General features: G+C 37.6%; 1 protein-coding gene and 1 pseudogene across 1 annotated transcript; both read right to left on the bottom strand.

The window, feature by feature from the left end:
• Positions 1–109: 109 nt before the first annotated feature.
• On the bottom strand, positions 110–2364 carry LOC107787277 (uncharacterized; annotated as a pseudogene).
• A 5619-nt stretch (positions 2365–7983) lies between these two features.
• Positions 7984–11978, bottom strand: LOC142166805 (uncharacterized). The gene is made up of 9 exons (XM_075226196.1): positions 11094–11978; positions 10793–10988; positions 10326–10389; positions 9639–10164; positions 9418–9566; positions 9054–9174; positions 8736–8962; positions 8260–8437; positions 7984–8166 (listed from the first exon to the last, which is right to left on the bottom strand). The coding sequence occupies exons 1-9, from the start codon at positions 11976–11978 to the stop codon at positions 7984–7986; spliced, it is 2529 nt and encodes an 842-aa protein (XP_075082297.1).
• Positions 11979–12494: the final 516 nt, after the last annotated feature.

Below are 12494 nucleotides of genomic sequence, written 5' to 3'. Positions count from 1 at the left end.
AATACTCCTACCTAAGCGTGCAAATAATGAAGGAGCACGATCAACGGTTAATGATAGAAGAGAGCAACATAAGTATTGCAAAGCACAAAAAGAAACTAGGATAGTAACATGTGGAAAAAAAAATTGTAAAATATATACAAAGAAATGCATTGAATATTTTTGGGGATTGAAGTAGGACAAGGTTGCTAAACCATGAGCAACTTCATCCTGTAGTACAGTGCATATGTTGCCCATCATTTTAATCAAAGCATGGCTTCTCTTGCATCATTCATACTTCCATGCCATTGCATGGTGCAGTGCAGCAATGCACATAAATCCATTTTCCAAGTGAAAGCAATATAATAGTCTCACAGAACTTTCAACTGTTTCAATTGCAACTGTTTTTCCCAGACAAAGGTGATTGTTACGCAACTACCCTGTATGCATTCGTTACCTACATGATCTAATCAATTCAATTAGGCAATCACCATATATTTTCTTTGTTCAATGGACACCTTTTGTTTTTATTTAGTCCCCTTTGTCTCGGAAGCAACTTCTATTTCTACATTTTTTTGTTCCTCACTTAGTGGAATTCTCTTTTAGACTCTTGACTCTCCCACTTCAGTCATTTCTTTCCTTTCAGTTACTTCGAAAGTAGCTTCTTCATCTTCAACCTTGTTCATATAAAACTTGACATGTCGGAAGGGCTTACTCCTCTAATTGCGTGACTTGTTCTCGCTGCCTTCATGCACTATTCCTCCCACCAAAAAAGGCCGATTGAGAAACTTGAATAAACCCATCAAAATTTTGTGTTTGTGAAAGACAGTGAACAACTAATGCTTCCCATGATCTAATTCCAGGAACGATGTTTTTGACGACCATTTCCGGAAGCAATTCCATCGCCTCAGAAAACAAACCCCTCTGGCACAGAAGATGCACTAATCCATCAAATGTAATTGACTGAGGAACGAAGCCCCTGCCTACCATTTCACCTAGCACATTACAGGCTTCCTCAACTTCACCCTCTCTAATCATGCAGTTAACTAAAATGTCATATATCAGTGAATTCAGTTGCAAACCCTTTAGTTTCATTTTCCAAAAAACTTCTTTTGCATAGGACAACATCCCTCTCCTACACAAAGCCTCCAATATAGTATAATAAGTGTTCATTTCAGGTTTACACCCCAGTTCCTCCATATAACTAAGCATTCTTACTACCTCATCCACTTTATTCTGCTTACACAAACCATTAATATACACATTATAAGTTACAATATCAGGAACTAAACCTAGTACAACTATTTCATCAAACACTTCATCTGCACTTTCATACTCTCCTTCCAAAATCAATCCATTCAAAACCAAATTGTGACATACAATATCAGGTACCATTCCACTCATCTTCAACTTACTCAACACCTCCAAAGCATCAACTCCTTTTCGATTTTTCACATAAAACCTAATCACATTGCATAAATCCACCCTTTTTGGACTGTATCCTAGTTCCCTCTTTTTATCCAAAACATCCAAAATCTCAACCCCCTCACATGCCTTTTGCGCACACATAGTATATAATATCAAAGAACAAATCTTTCCATCAAGATCAAACCCACTATCCACCATTAAATTCAACAAATCAACAGCATTATTTTCCTTTCCAATTCTATAGAGTGCCCTAATCAAAATCTTGAATGTTGATTCTTCAACCCAAATATTCATAAACTGACTCTTAACCAAAACTAAAAGCACAATCTTGAAATCATATTTGTTCTTACAAAGAACCCAAATCAAAGTATTCAAAGATTTCACACTTGGGTTGCATCTAAAAGCTGGCATAGTAAAAAATACCTCAACTGCCAAAGGGACCATGTTAGAATACCCATAAAACTTAATCAAATAAGTGAATATGTATTAGTGTCTCAAAGTTTTCAACTTTATGAATGTGATCAAGAACTTGAGGGATTTGATCCCATGTGGAAGGGTTCTTGGTAAGTGTTTTGAGGATGAAAAAGTAAGCATTTGGAGTTGGTTCACATTTGTAAGCAGCAAACGAATCGATAAGAACAGATAAAAAATTGGTTTTTTTAGGGGATTTATGAGTTGATTCTACTAATTTTTGCACGGCTAATTGATGAGTAAAGAGTGTTTCTTGCCACTTAGTTTTGTAAGGTGAAAATGGACATTTTCTTTTTTTACGAAGGTAGTAATTGTCAGCAGAGGTTTTTGTTCTAGCTGAAAATGAATGTGAAGAAGAGTGTATGATTCTGTGAAGTGAGGTAATTTGTATTCCTCGTATGGATTGTCTGAACATAGACATTTCAGAACAAGTGTGTGATTGCAGAGATCAAACACTGCTGTGGACTTTTATGGGAGTTGGGACGATGAAGGAAGCCCATAGACTAGGTCCAATGGGGGAGAATAGAGCTTTCTATACATTCGCTGGGTCTAGGACTATTTTCTCTTTAGGCCCAACTTTCTTTGGAAGAGTTTTTATTTTTATTTCTTTACCTATAGTACTCCTTTTGTTCGAATTTATGTGGCAAAGTTTTAATATGCACGAAGTTTAAAGAAAAAAAGAAATTTTTCGAACTTGTAATAGTAAATATGTCATAATAATTATGTAATTTTAAAACTTTAAAATTTTGTGGTCTTAGACATTTTATTACATTGGTATGGTCATAAAAACAAATTCAGTAAGGATAAAACAGAAATTTATATAATATTTATTTTTAAATTAGGGGTGTTTAACGGGCGGGTTGGGACGGGCTGGACAAAAAACAATCAGCCCGTCCATTTAACGTTGCGGGCTGTTAGCGGGCTGCGTTAGCGGGCTGTAATTTTTCGAGTTTTTTTTTGTCCGTCCGGGTTCGGGCTTAGAGGGTTGTTCCCGGGCTGTTAGCGGGTTGTTAGCGGGCCGTGAATTTTTATTTATTTTTTTAAGTAAATTTTATTTTTCTTATTCAATGTTATTGATACTTAACTACTTAAGTGTTTGTAAACTTTTAATGCTTAGAATTAAACTTTGAAGTTTAAAATTTTAAATTTGAAATTTAAATTTTATAATGTTAAAATTAAAATTTGAAAGTAAGTGGCTACAAAAAATTATTTAATAAGAACTATATGTAAGGATCAAGCTCCGAAGACTTTCATTTGATATTTTTATTGAATAATATATAATACTTCAAATTAAGTTGCAAGTTTTTTTTTTATTTTGTTATTTTTGAACTTGCAAATTAAAATTTTACAACAATTATAAAAAAACAAATAGTACATCACATGCTTTGCATCATTTTTATAAGTTCATCCATGTCAACATGAGGTTTTTGGTTTCCGGCATTGGTTGAATCAGAACCATAAACCATTATATCTCCAGTTTCTTGGTCCTCCGCTTCATCTACCTCGTCACGCCCTTGATTTCGTCGTTCTGATCTTATCCAATCTCTGAAGCACACTAAAATTTTCAAAGCGTTGCTACCCAATGAATGACGGGTATCTCCTAGTTGCTGCCTTGCTTGGCTAAATGCGCTCTCTGATGTGAATGTTGAAATCGGCACATTTAGCACGTCTCGAGCCATGGCCGAAAGAACAGGAAATTGATTTGAGTTGCTCCTCCACCAACCCAATGGTAGAAATTCCTTTGTGCGGGGCTCTGCTGACTTTTGCAAGTAGAATTGAAGTTCATTGTTATTCCTGCTACTGGTTTGTTGAAGGCTTGATGCTCCCCTATTGTAGACCAAATCAAATAATCTTCAACACCATCATTATCATCCAAAGCATTGGTCCCAGTTGTTGAAACTGGACTTGAAGGAATATTTGCATCTACAGCAGAAGAAGCATCAACAATGTTGGCATAATAATTATATAATGTTTCTAAATGTTTGTGTAGATAAGAAATACAAGTGTCAATATCAGGAGTTTAAGTTGGTCCATAAAAAATAAAAATAAAAATGTTAATAAACGGGCTGAACCGGACTGTAGCCCGTTAACAACCCGTTAACGGGTTAACGGACTGAACCGGGTTGTAGCCCGTTAACAACCCATTAATGGGTTAACGGGCTTAGCGGGTTTCGGTGCACCGATATTAAAAAATTGTTCGTTTGAAACCCGCTCCCTGCCCAACCCGTCCCAACCCGCCCCCACGCTATAGTACCGGACTGAACCGGACTGTAAACGGGTCAGCCCGACCCAATTAACATGTATATTTTAAATTTAGAAAACCATAATTCTTTTTAAAATCAACTAAAAAGATAATGCATTCACGTAAACTGAAATGGTGGAACTAGTTAACAGAAAGTATGAAAGATATAGTCTATTGTCTAGTTGTTCCCTTAAGATAGTTCCATTTTTATTTTTGGTGTACTTGGGTCTTGGCTACTTGCTTTGATTATTGAATTTTACATACAAAGTTATTCTTTTTTTCCTTTTTTTGGTCCGAACTCCAAACATACAGCAAGAAAACGAGCCATGAGCCCCTGACATATATTCCTTGACGTTATACTTTTGAATTATAAACACAATATGACATTGGAAATCGTCAAGAAATGTATATGTTTTCAGGTGCTCAATTTTGGTGTTATTCAAACATCATACCTTTTTACAATTTTAAAATTAAAAAATGACCTTTTTAGATCTTTTATGTGTAAAAATAAATCTCTCATGTATAAAAAAAAAAGAGGTAGGATCGTAAAACTAAAAATAAGTTTGTAAATGTCATGACCCGAAATTCCCAACCTCGGAATCGTGATGGCGTATAACATCCACTTGCAAGGCAATTCGACGTTAATAAAGTAATTAATTAATTTTTAATAATTAATTCAAAGTGATGACATTAAACGAGAAATAAACTCCAAATTTAACACAGTGAATAAAAGTAACGTGATGCTAATTACTCCCAAAAATTCGGAGTCACAAGTACAGAGCTACTAGAATACTGCATACATGGTCTAAAATAAATACAATTGTCTGAAGCTAGATAAACAGTATGATAGATAAAGAAGGGGACTTTAGGGTTGAGGACGTCGTACAGCTATACCTCAAGTCTCCAGTTGTGGCTGAATCAGAGCAGAAAAATCACTAAACGCTGCTAGGATCAGCATCGGCATCTGCACAAGAAGTGCAGAAGTGTAGTGTGAGTACAACCGACCAAATGTACTTCGTAAGTGTCGAGCCTAACCTCGACGACGTAGTGATGAGGCTATGACAAGACATCTACATAAAAACCTGTACAGAAAACCCTTCGCGAGCGCAAGAGTGGCTTCGCTATCGCGAAGCACATAGCATGAGAAACCAGTAAATAGCTGAAACATGCAACTCAAAGTCCAAAAATGACCCCGTAGCCTATCCGAAGCTCACCGGAGCCCCTCGGGCTCCAAACTAAACATGCACACAAGTAATAACATCATATGAAATCGCTCGAGCGATCAAAATACCAAAATAACACCTAGAACTACGAATCGGATATCAAAATATATGAAATTTTCAAAGAAACTCAAGAACTTTCAAATTCACAATCGAGTGTCCGAACCCTATCAAATCAACTCTATTTTACACCAAATTTTGTAGACAAGTTTCAAATAGCAAAATGAACATATATTAGGTTCCGGAACCGAAATTTGAACCTGATATCCATAAAGTCAACCTACGGTCAAACCTCAAAAATCTTTAAACCTTCAAGTTACTAATTTTCTACACTACCCACGAGTGAAAAAGATAGCATATGTAATGATTTTGGAAAAAGCCAACCCCAGGCCCGCTTGGTCAAAATCTAAGATTCGAACCAAAACCCAATTACCCATTCATCCCGAGCCCGGTTATGTGATTAGTGTCGAATTCCGCCCTCAATTTGAGGACTAAATCTCAAATTTTCAAATTCTCTAACTTCTACCTAAATCCCTAATTTCTACAATAAAAAAGCATAGATTAAAGGTTAAAAATCAATGGGTGTTTATGAAAATGTAAGGAAACGAGTTAAAAGTCTACTAACCTATGAAGCTGAGATGAAAAATCTCTTCAAAATCGCCTCTAGGCCGAGCTCAAACTTGAAAATGATGAAAAATGAGAAGAATCCCGATTTTTAGAAGTTTAAATCACTGGGCGCCAGGTTTTCTTCACGTTCGCGAAACACCTGATGCGGTCGCAAAGCATTAGCGGCCAGAAGGCATTCGCGTTCGCGAGAAACCCTTCGCGTTCGCGAAGGCTTGCTCCCCATGCATTCGTATTCGTGTGCCAACACCTGCATTCACGTAGGGTAATTACCTGCCTTCCCTAGAATCCCCTTAAAGCTTCGCGCGCGAGTGAATGGTCGCGTTCGCGAAGGGTAAGCCCTCCACCGCTTCGCGTTCGCGACCTGTTCTCCACGTTCGCGAAGACGAACTCCACCCCTGTCCCGATTTCCCCTTCGCGATCGCGAAGTACATAGCATCAGACACCAGCAAATAGCTGAAACCTGTAACTCTGAGTCCAAAAATGACCCGTAGCCTATCCAAAACTCACCCGAGCCCCTCGGGCTCCAAATCAAACATGCACACAAGTGTAATAACATCATACGAATTTGCTCGCGCGATTAAAATACCAAAATAACACCTAGAACTAAGAATCGAACATCAAAATGCATGAAATTTTCAAACAAACTCAAGAACTTCCAAATTCACAACCGAGCGTCTGAATCCTATCAAATCAACTCCGTTTTGTACCAAATTTTGCAGACAAGTTTCAAATAGCAAAATGAACCTATACCAGTTTCGGAACCGAAATCCGAACCCGGTAGCCATATAGTCAACCTACGGTCAAACCTAGAAAATCTTTAAACCTTCAAGTTACTAGTTTTCGACAAATCAAGTTAGGGACTTTTGAATTCAATTCCGGACATACGCCCCAGTCCAAAATCATGATATGGACCCTCCGGGATCGTCAAAATACTGATCCATGGTCATTTACACAAAATATTGACCGTAGTCAACTCAAGTTATTTTTAAAGCTAAAAATCATGTTTTCTTCAAATTTTCACATAAAATCTTTTCGGAAAAAGACACGAATTGCGCACGCAAATCGAAAAATACTAAATGGAGCTAATACTGATCTCGGAACACGAAAATAAGGGCTAGAACTCAAAACGACTTATCGGATAGTCACAGACAGTAAAGAGCCACAAAACCAATTGACTAATTTGTCTATATTCCAGTTTAATTTGTTTTTGTTTTTTTGCTTCAAAATATCTCACTTTGAGCCACGAAGACACCGTGGACTTTTCAAATTCTGATCTTAGAAGGAAAAAAACATGTGGTTAACAAAAATCAAAGTCAAAAGAAAAAAAAAAAGGTCCCGAATTATCATACTTCATTAATCTATCCAAGGTACCTTATCCCTAGATTACGTTTCAACCTTTGAATCTTATAGACTAGTATTTGTTTTTGTTTGGTTCGTAGATTTTCAATTGGTTAATTAATGCAACTTCCTATGTTGTTTATGTTATCCTTGATTATTCTTTCACAAGTACTGTAGCATGAACGACTTGTCAAATAATTCATGTAAATAAATTTTTTTTTTTATTATTCTTTCACCGCTTTTGTGTATAACCATAGCATACACGGTTCTAGTGTTCAGTATAAATTAGACTATAATTGCAAAGAATTCGAATACCATTTTTTATAATCGATCCTATCTATAGGTAAAACTATTTAAATAACGGCAACAAATTCTACATGGAAGGAGCTAATCAAACAGTTGTGATTGGTCCACAATTCTGTTCTCCTCAACCCCTTCAACTATCCATTAAGAAGAAGGTTTACTTCTGTGCTTGTTAGATTAGAAGCTTGTTGGCTGTGGCGGAATTGAAAGAAGAAAACCCTAGAAGAAGGGTTGAGAAAAGAAGAGAGAGACGGGTGAGTCAGTCAAATGTAATTGACCAAAACTAATTTTATTATTTTGTAAAGACTATTTATATTTACAAGTGTAAAGGAGAAAAACAATTATAAAAATACATCCATTACTACACTACAACAGATGTTATAAAAGGGCCTTCTGTTTCCCTTTATCCGGTTGGGCCTGTGTCAATTGGGCCTGAGATGTAGCTGGGCTAACACCCTCCCCCCCAAGCTTGAGGGTGAGAATACATCTAGCTTGCAAAGTAATCCATGATGAACCTGACCAGGAAGAGCCTTGGTCATGATGTCGGCCAACTGGTTGGTACTGGAGAAAATGCAAAGAAATCATACCAGTCTACAAGCAAGTGCGCACATAATGGTAGTCAATCTCAATATGTTTGGTGCGCTCGTGAAAAACTGGGCTCTTGGCAATATGAAGAGCTGCCTGATTGTCACAATAGATTGAAACTGGATTGGAGATAGACAAACCAAGGTCATGCAGCAGCCTGAGTAGCCAAGAAACCTCAACTGAAACTTTGCGAAGTGCTCTGTATTCAGCTTCAGCTGAAGACAAGGAGATAGTGGGCTGTTTTTTGCTTTTTCAAGAAATGGGGCTACCATCAAGTGTAATATAATAGCTAGTGACAGATTTGCGAGAAATGGCACATGCAGCCCAATCAAAGTTAGAGTAATCTGTGAGGGATAAATCAGATGAGTTGGAGAGGAGCACCCCTTGAGCTGGATCTTTAAGCAAATACCCGAGGACATGTAAGGCTGCCAACATATGGGGCACTTGAGGTTTTTGAAGAAATTGACTTTAAGTGTTGAACTGAGAAGGAGATATCGGGCCTAATGTGTTACGAAAAATTGAGCCTCCCAATCAATCTCATATACAAGCTAGAATCTGAAACAGGCTCCCCCATGTCTAAAACCAGTTTCACAGAAGGGTCCAAAGGGGTCATGACAGGAGAGAAATATTGACAGTTAAATTCAGATAAGAGGTGAGAAGTATACTTGTATTGTCTCATCACATAACCTTGAGAAAGAAGAGATATCTCTAAACCCAAAAAGTAGTGAACTGATCCCAGGTCCTTGATTTTGAATTGAGCATCCAAGAAGGACTTCAAAGAGTTCATCTCAAGAACATCATTAGCCAGCAAGCAGTATGTCATCAACATACACAACCAATACAATGAGAGAAGTAGAGGAGACCTTGGTGAATAAAGAATAATCATTAATGCTGGAAATGTAGCCTCTCGGTTGTAAAGCTTCAGACAGTTTTGAAAACCACTGTCTAGAAGCTTGCCTAATGCCATAGAGTGACTTCTTTAGTCTGCAAACCAGGGGAGAAGAAGAAGAGAGGGCAAACACATCAAGACCAGGTGGAACCTTCATATAAACCTCTTCATAGAGATCCCCATGGAGGAAGGCATTGTTCACATCAAGTTGAAAAATAGTCCAGCCTCACTTAGTGGCTAAAGTGAGTAAGCACTTGATGGTGGTTAACTTGACAACAAGGAAAACAGTTTCAGTGAAATAAATACCCTCCTTTTAAGTGTCACCCCTAATGACTAACCTGGCCTTATACCTTTCAATAGAACCATCAACTCTTTGTTTGATTTTGTAAACCCATTTACAAGGAATAACTTTCTTTTGAGGAGGTAGAGGGACAATATCCCAAGTCTGGTTTGCCTCAAGGGCTTGGAATTCCTTTAGCATGGCCTCCTGCCAAGTAGAATATGAGGCAACCTACTGGTAGAACTAGGGCTCATGCATATGTATCTCAACAGAACATACCTTGGAAAAGTTAGGAAGAGAATTAGAGGAAAGGACAGAAGAACATACATAGTCTTTGAGATAGGAAGGTTGTTGGACTGTTCTGGTGGATTTACTCAAAGGTGGAGGAAAAGAGAGAGGGGTAGGAGAAGGAAATGAGGGAACAAGAGAGTCTTGGGGTGCATAAATAGCAGGAGTAGGAGAAGGTAAAGAAAATGAGGTTGCAGAATCTACAAAATCTGATGTGGAATAAGAGGGAAAGACAAAAGGATGATCAGATTTATAGGGAAAGATATGTTCATAAAAAACCACATCCCTAGAAAAAAAAATGGAATGAGTAGTGAGATTAAGAAGTTTGTAGCCTTTTTTGCCAAAGAGGCACCCCAAGAAAATAGAAGGAATTGCTCTTGCCTGGAATTTGTCTCTGTCAAACTTAGGTGAAGTAGCAAAGCATAAACATCCAAAAGATTTCAGGTGATTATAAAGTGGAGGGAGGCCATGCAATTTCTTATAAGGGGAAAGATTCTTCAAAACAACAGAAGGAAGTCTATTTATAAGATAAGTGACAGTTAGAACACAGTCACCCTAATATTTAAGGGGAATGTTAGATTGAAAAAGAAGAGCCCTAGATACTTCCAATAAGTGTTTTTGTTTCCTTTCAACCACCCCATTTTGTTGAGGAGTGTGTGGGATAGTGGTCCGATGTACAATGCCTTGGCTTGAGAATAACTTGGTGGCTTCAGAACTGCCACCAACAAAGGCATTGTCTGACCTAAAAGTTTTAACAGATGATTGAAAGTGAACTTTGACCATGATAGTAAAAGCTTTAAGGATAGAAAGAGCATTGCTCTTGCAAGAAAGAAGGTGAGTCTATGTGACTCTAGTATAATCATCAACCAAAGTTAGAAAATATCTGAAGCCACTGTAAGTTCTAGTGTAATAAGGACCCCAAATGTCAATAAGTACTAATTGAAAAGGAGCAGAAGAGTGTATAACACTTTCAAGAAAAGGAATTCTCTGTTGTCTTGCTAGTGGACAAACGTGTCACATAAAATTTTGCTTGGAAGATATTTTATCAAACAAGAAAGGAATAGTTTTCATTCTATGATAAGGCATGTGTTCTAATCTTTGATGCCAAAACAAGTCCAATTTATTAAGGCAATGTGACTGATTACAAGCATGAGTACCATTAGCATGTGTAACAACATGGTTGGACTTATCAGATACAATTGAAACAGAATTTGGTAAAGTACTAGAAGAAGAAACATTCATAGAACTAGATGGAACAGGGAAGAGGTCAGTATCTGGATGGAGATCGTACAGCCTGCCTGAAGCTTTACCAATTTCCAGTGGCCTCTTCAGAGAAGGGCCCTGTAAAGAACAAATTATTTTTGTAAAATGTGCTTAACAATCTAGCTGACAGATAAGCTGATGAACTGATATTAAATTGAAGTGAAAGGATGGCACAAAAAGAACATGAAGTAAAATTATATCATGTCTAAGATACAAATATCCAATTGATATAACTTTAACTTTATATCCATTAGGTAAAGTGACATAAAAAGGCTTGATTAATGGTTGAACATTACAAAGAAGATGTTTGTGTGGAGTTATGTGATTAGTAGCACATGTATCTAAGATAAAAGGATTGACACCTAATTGAGAGGATGAACACACATGAGAACCCTCAGAATCTACAGCATACTTACTGAACAAACCTGCAAAGTGTGCAAAAGCAGAATGGTCCACATTGGAGGTATCAGGTGTGGAAGTATTAGGCATCTGAGTTTGCTGGAATAAGGTCATCAGGTGTTGATACTGCTCCTTGGTGAATCCAGGGGTTGAGGTATTAGTATGCTGAGATGTGGAAGTGACAGCAAATGAGGGTGGACTTTCAGTCTGGACACAAGAAGCATACTTCTTAATCCTGGTGAATTTAAAATCAGCAGGGAACCCATGAAGTATGTAGCATTTGTCTACACTGTGGCCAGGCTTCTTGCAGTACTTGCAGGAGACATTTGGAGTAGTTTTTCTGGTCTCAAAATTCACCTTTTGACTGAAATTCCTATTTGTGGTAGAGGTATCGGGAAACACCCATAAAGAGGTGGCATCACCAGAGAAGTTTGGAGCAGCAGAATAAGCTTCTCTTTGACTCTCATCTTGTTGCAGGGGGCTATAAGCTTTGCTGATTGGTGGAAGGGGATTCATCAACATAATGACACTCTTAACAGTTGTGTAGGACTCATTAATACCATTAAGAAATTGGAATAACTGTTGATCCTCTATGAACTTAGGCAGTGCACCACATGAACAAACATGACCTGCATATGATGAATTCAGCTCATCCCACAAACTCCTCATTTTGGTGAAGTAAGAAGCTATATCAGAGGAGCCTTGAGTAGTAGAGTTGATCTCCCTTTGTATTTGGATATATTTAGACTAATTTGACTAACCAAACCTTTCATTTATATCTTTCCAGACTTCCTTAGAAGTTTTAAAACACATCACACTAATAGCTATTTCTCTAGATACCGAATTAGTTATTCGGGCTTTAACCATATCATTGCACCCTTCCTAATATGAATAATAAGGGGAATGAGGAGTGGGTTGGTTGACTCTGCCATCTAATAAACTGAGCTTGGTCTTTGCAGAGAGGGAAGTAAGCATATTATTACGCCATAACACAAACCCACAACCACTGAATAGTACATATACTAGTTGACTCCCGGGATTATCCGAGGGATGAATATAAAAGAGATGTGAGGAATCTAAGGAAAACGAAGCAAATCCGTTGGAAGGTGAAGTAGAGTCACTACCCATTTTCAGCAGTAACTAAAGCTAACACTAAGAAATTACAGCAGTATGTTGAGTAATCAA

Source organism: Nicotiana tabacum, chromosome 2 (assembly GCF_000715075.1).
Source record: "Nicotiana tabacum cultivar K326 chromosome 2, ASM71507v2, whole genome shotgun sequence".
Lineage (NCBI taxonomy): Eukaryota > Viridiplantae > Streptophyta > Magnoliopsida > Solanales > Solanaceae > Nicotiana > Nicotiana tabacum.
This window is presented reverse-complemented; position numbering and strand designations above follow the sequence as displayed.

Excerpts from the sequence above, each read along its gene's own strand:
- LOC142166805 (XM_075226196.1), bottom strand. The coding sequence starts at position 11,978 with ATGAGGAGTTTGTGGGATGAGCTGAATTCATCATATGCAGGTCATGTT. Across the intron at positions 10,165-10,325 it reads TATTCTCAAGCCAAGGCATT|ACTTCCTTCTGTTGTTTTGA; the intron begins GTACATCGGACC and ends TCTTATAAATAG. Across the intron at positions 9,567-9,638 it reads CTCTTCCTAACTTTTCCAAG|GAGGCCATGCTAAAGGAATT; the intron begins GTATGTTCTGTT and ends TCTACTTGGCAG.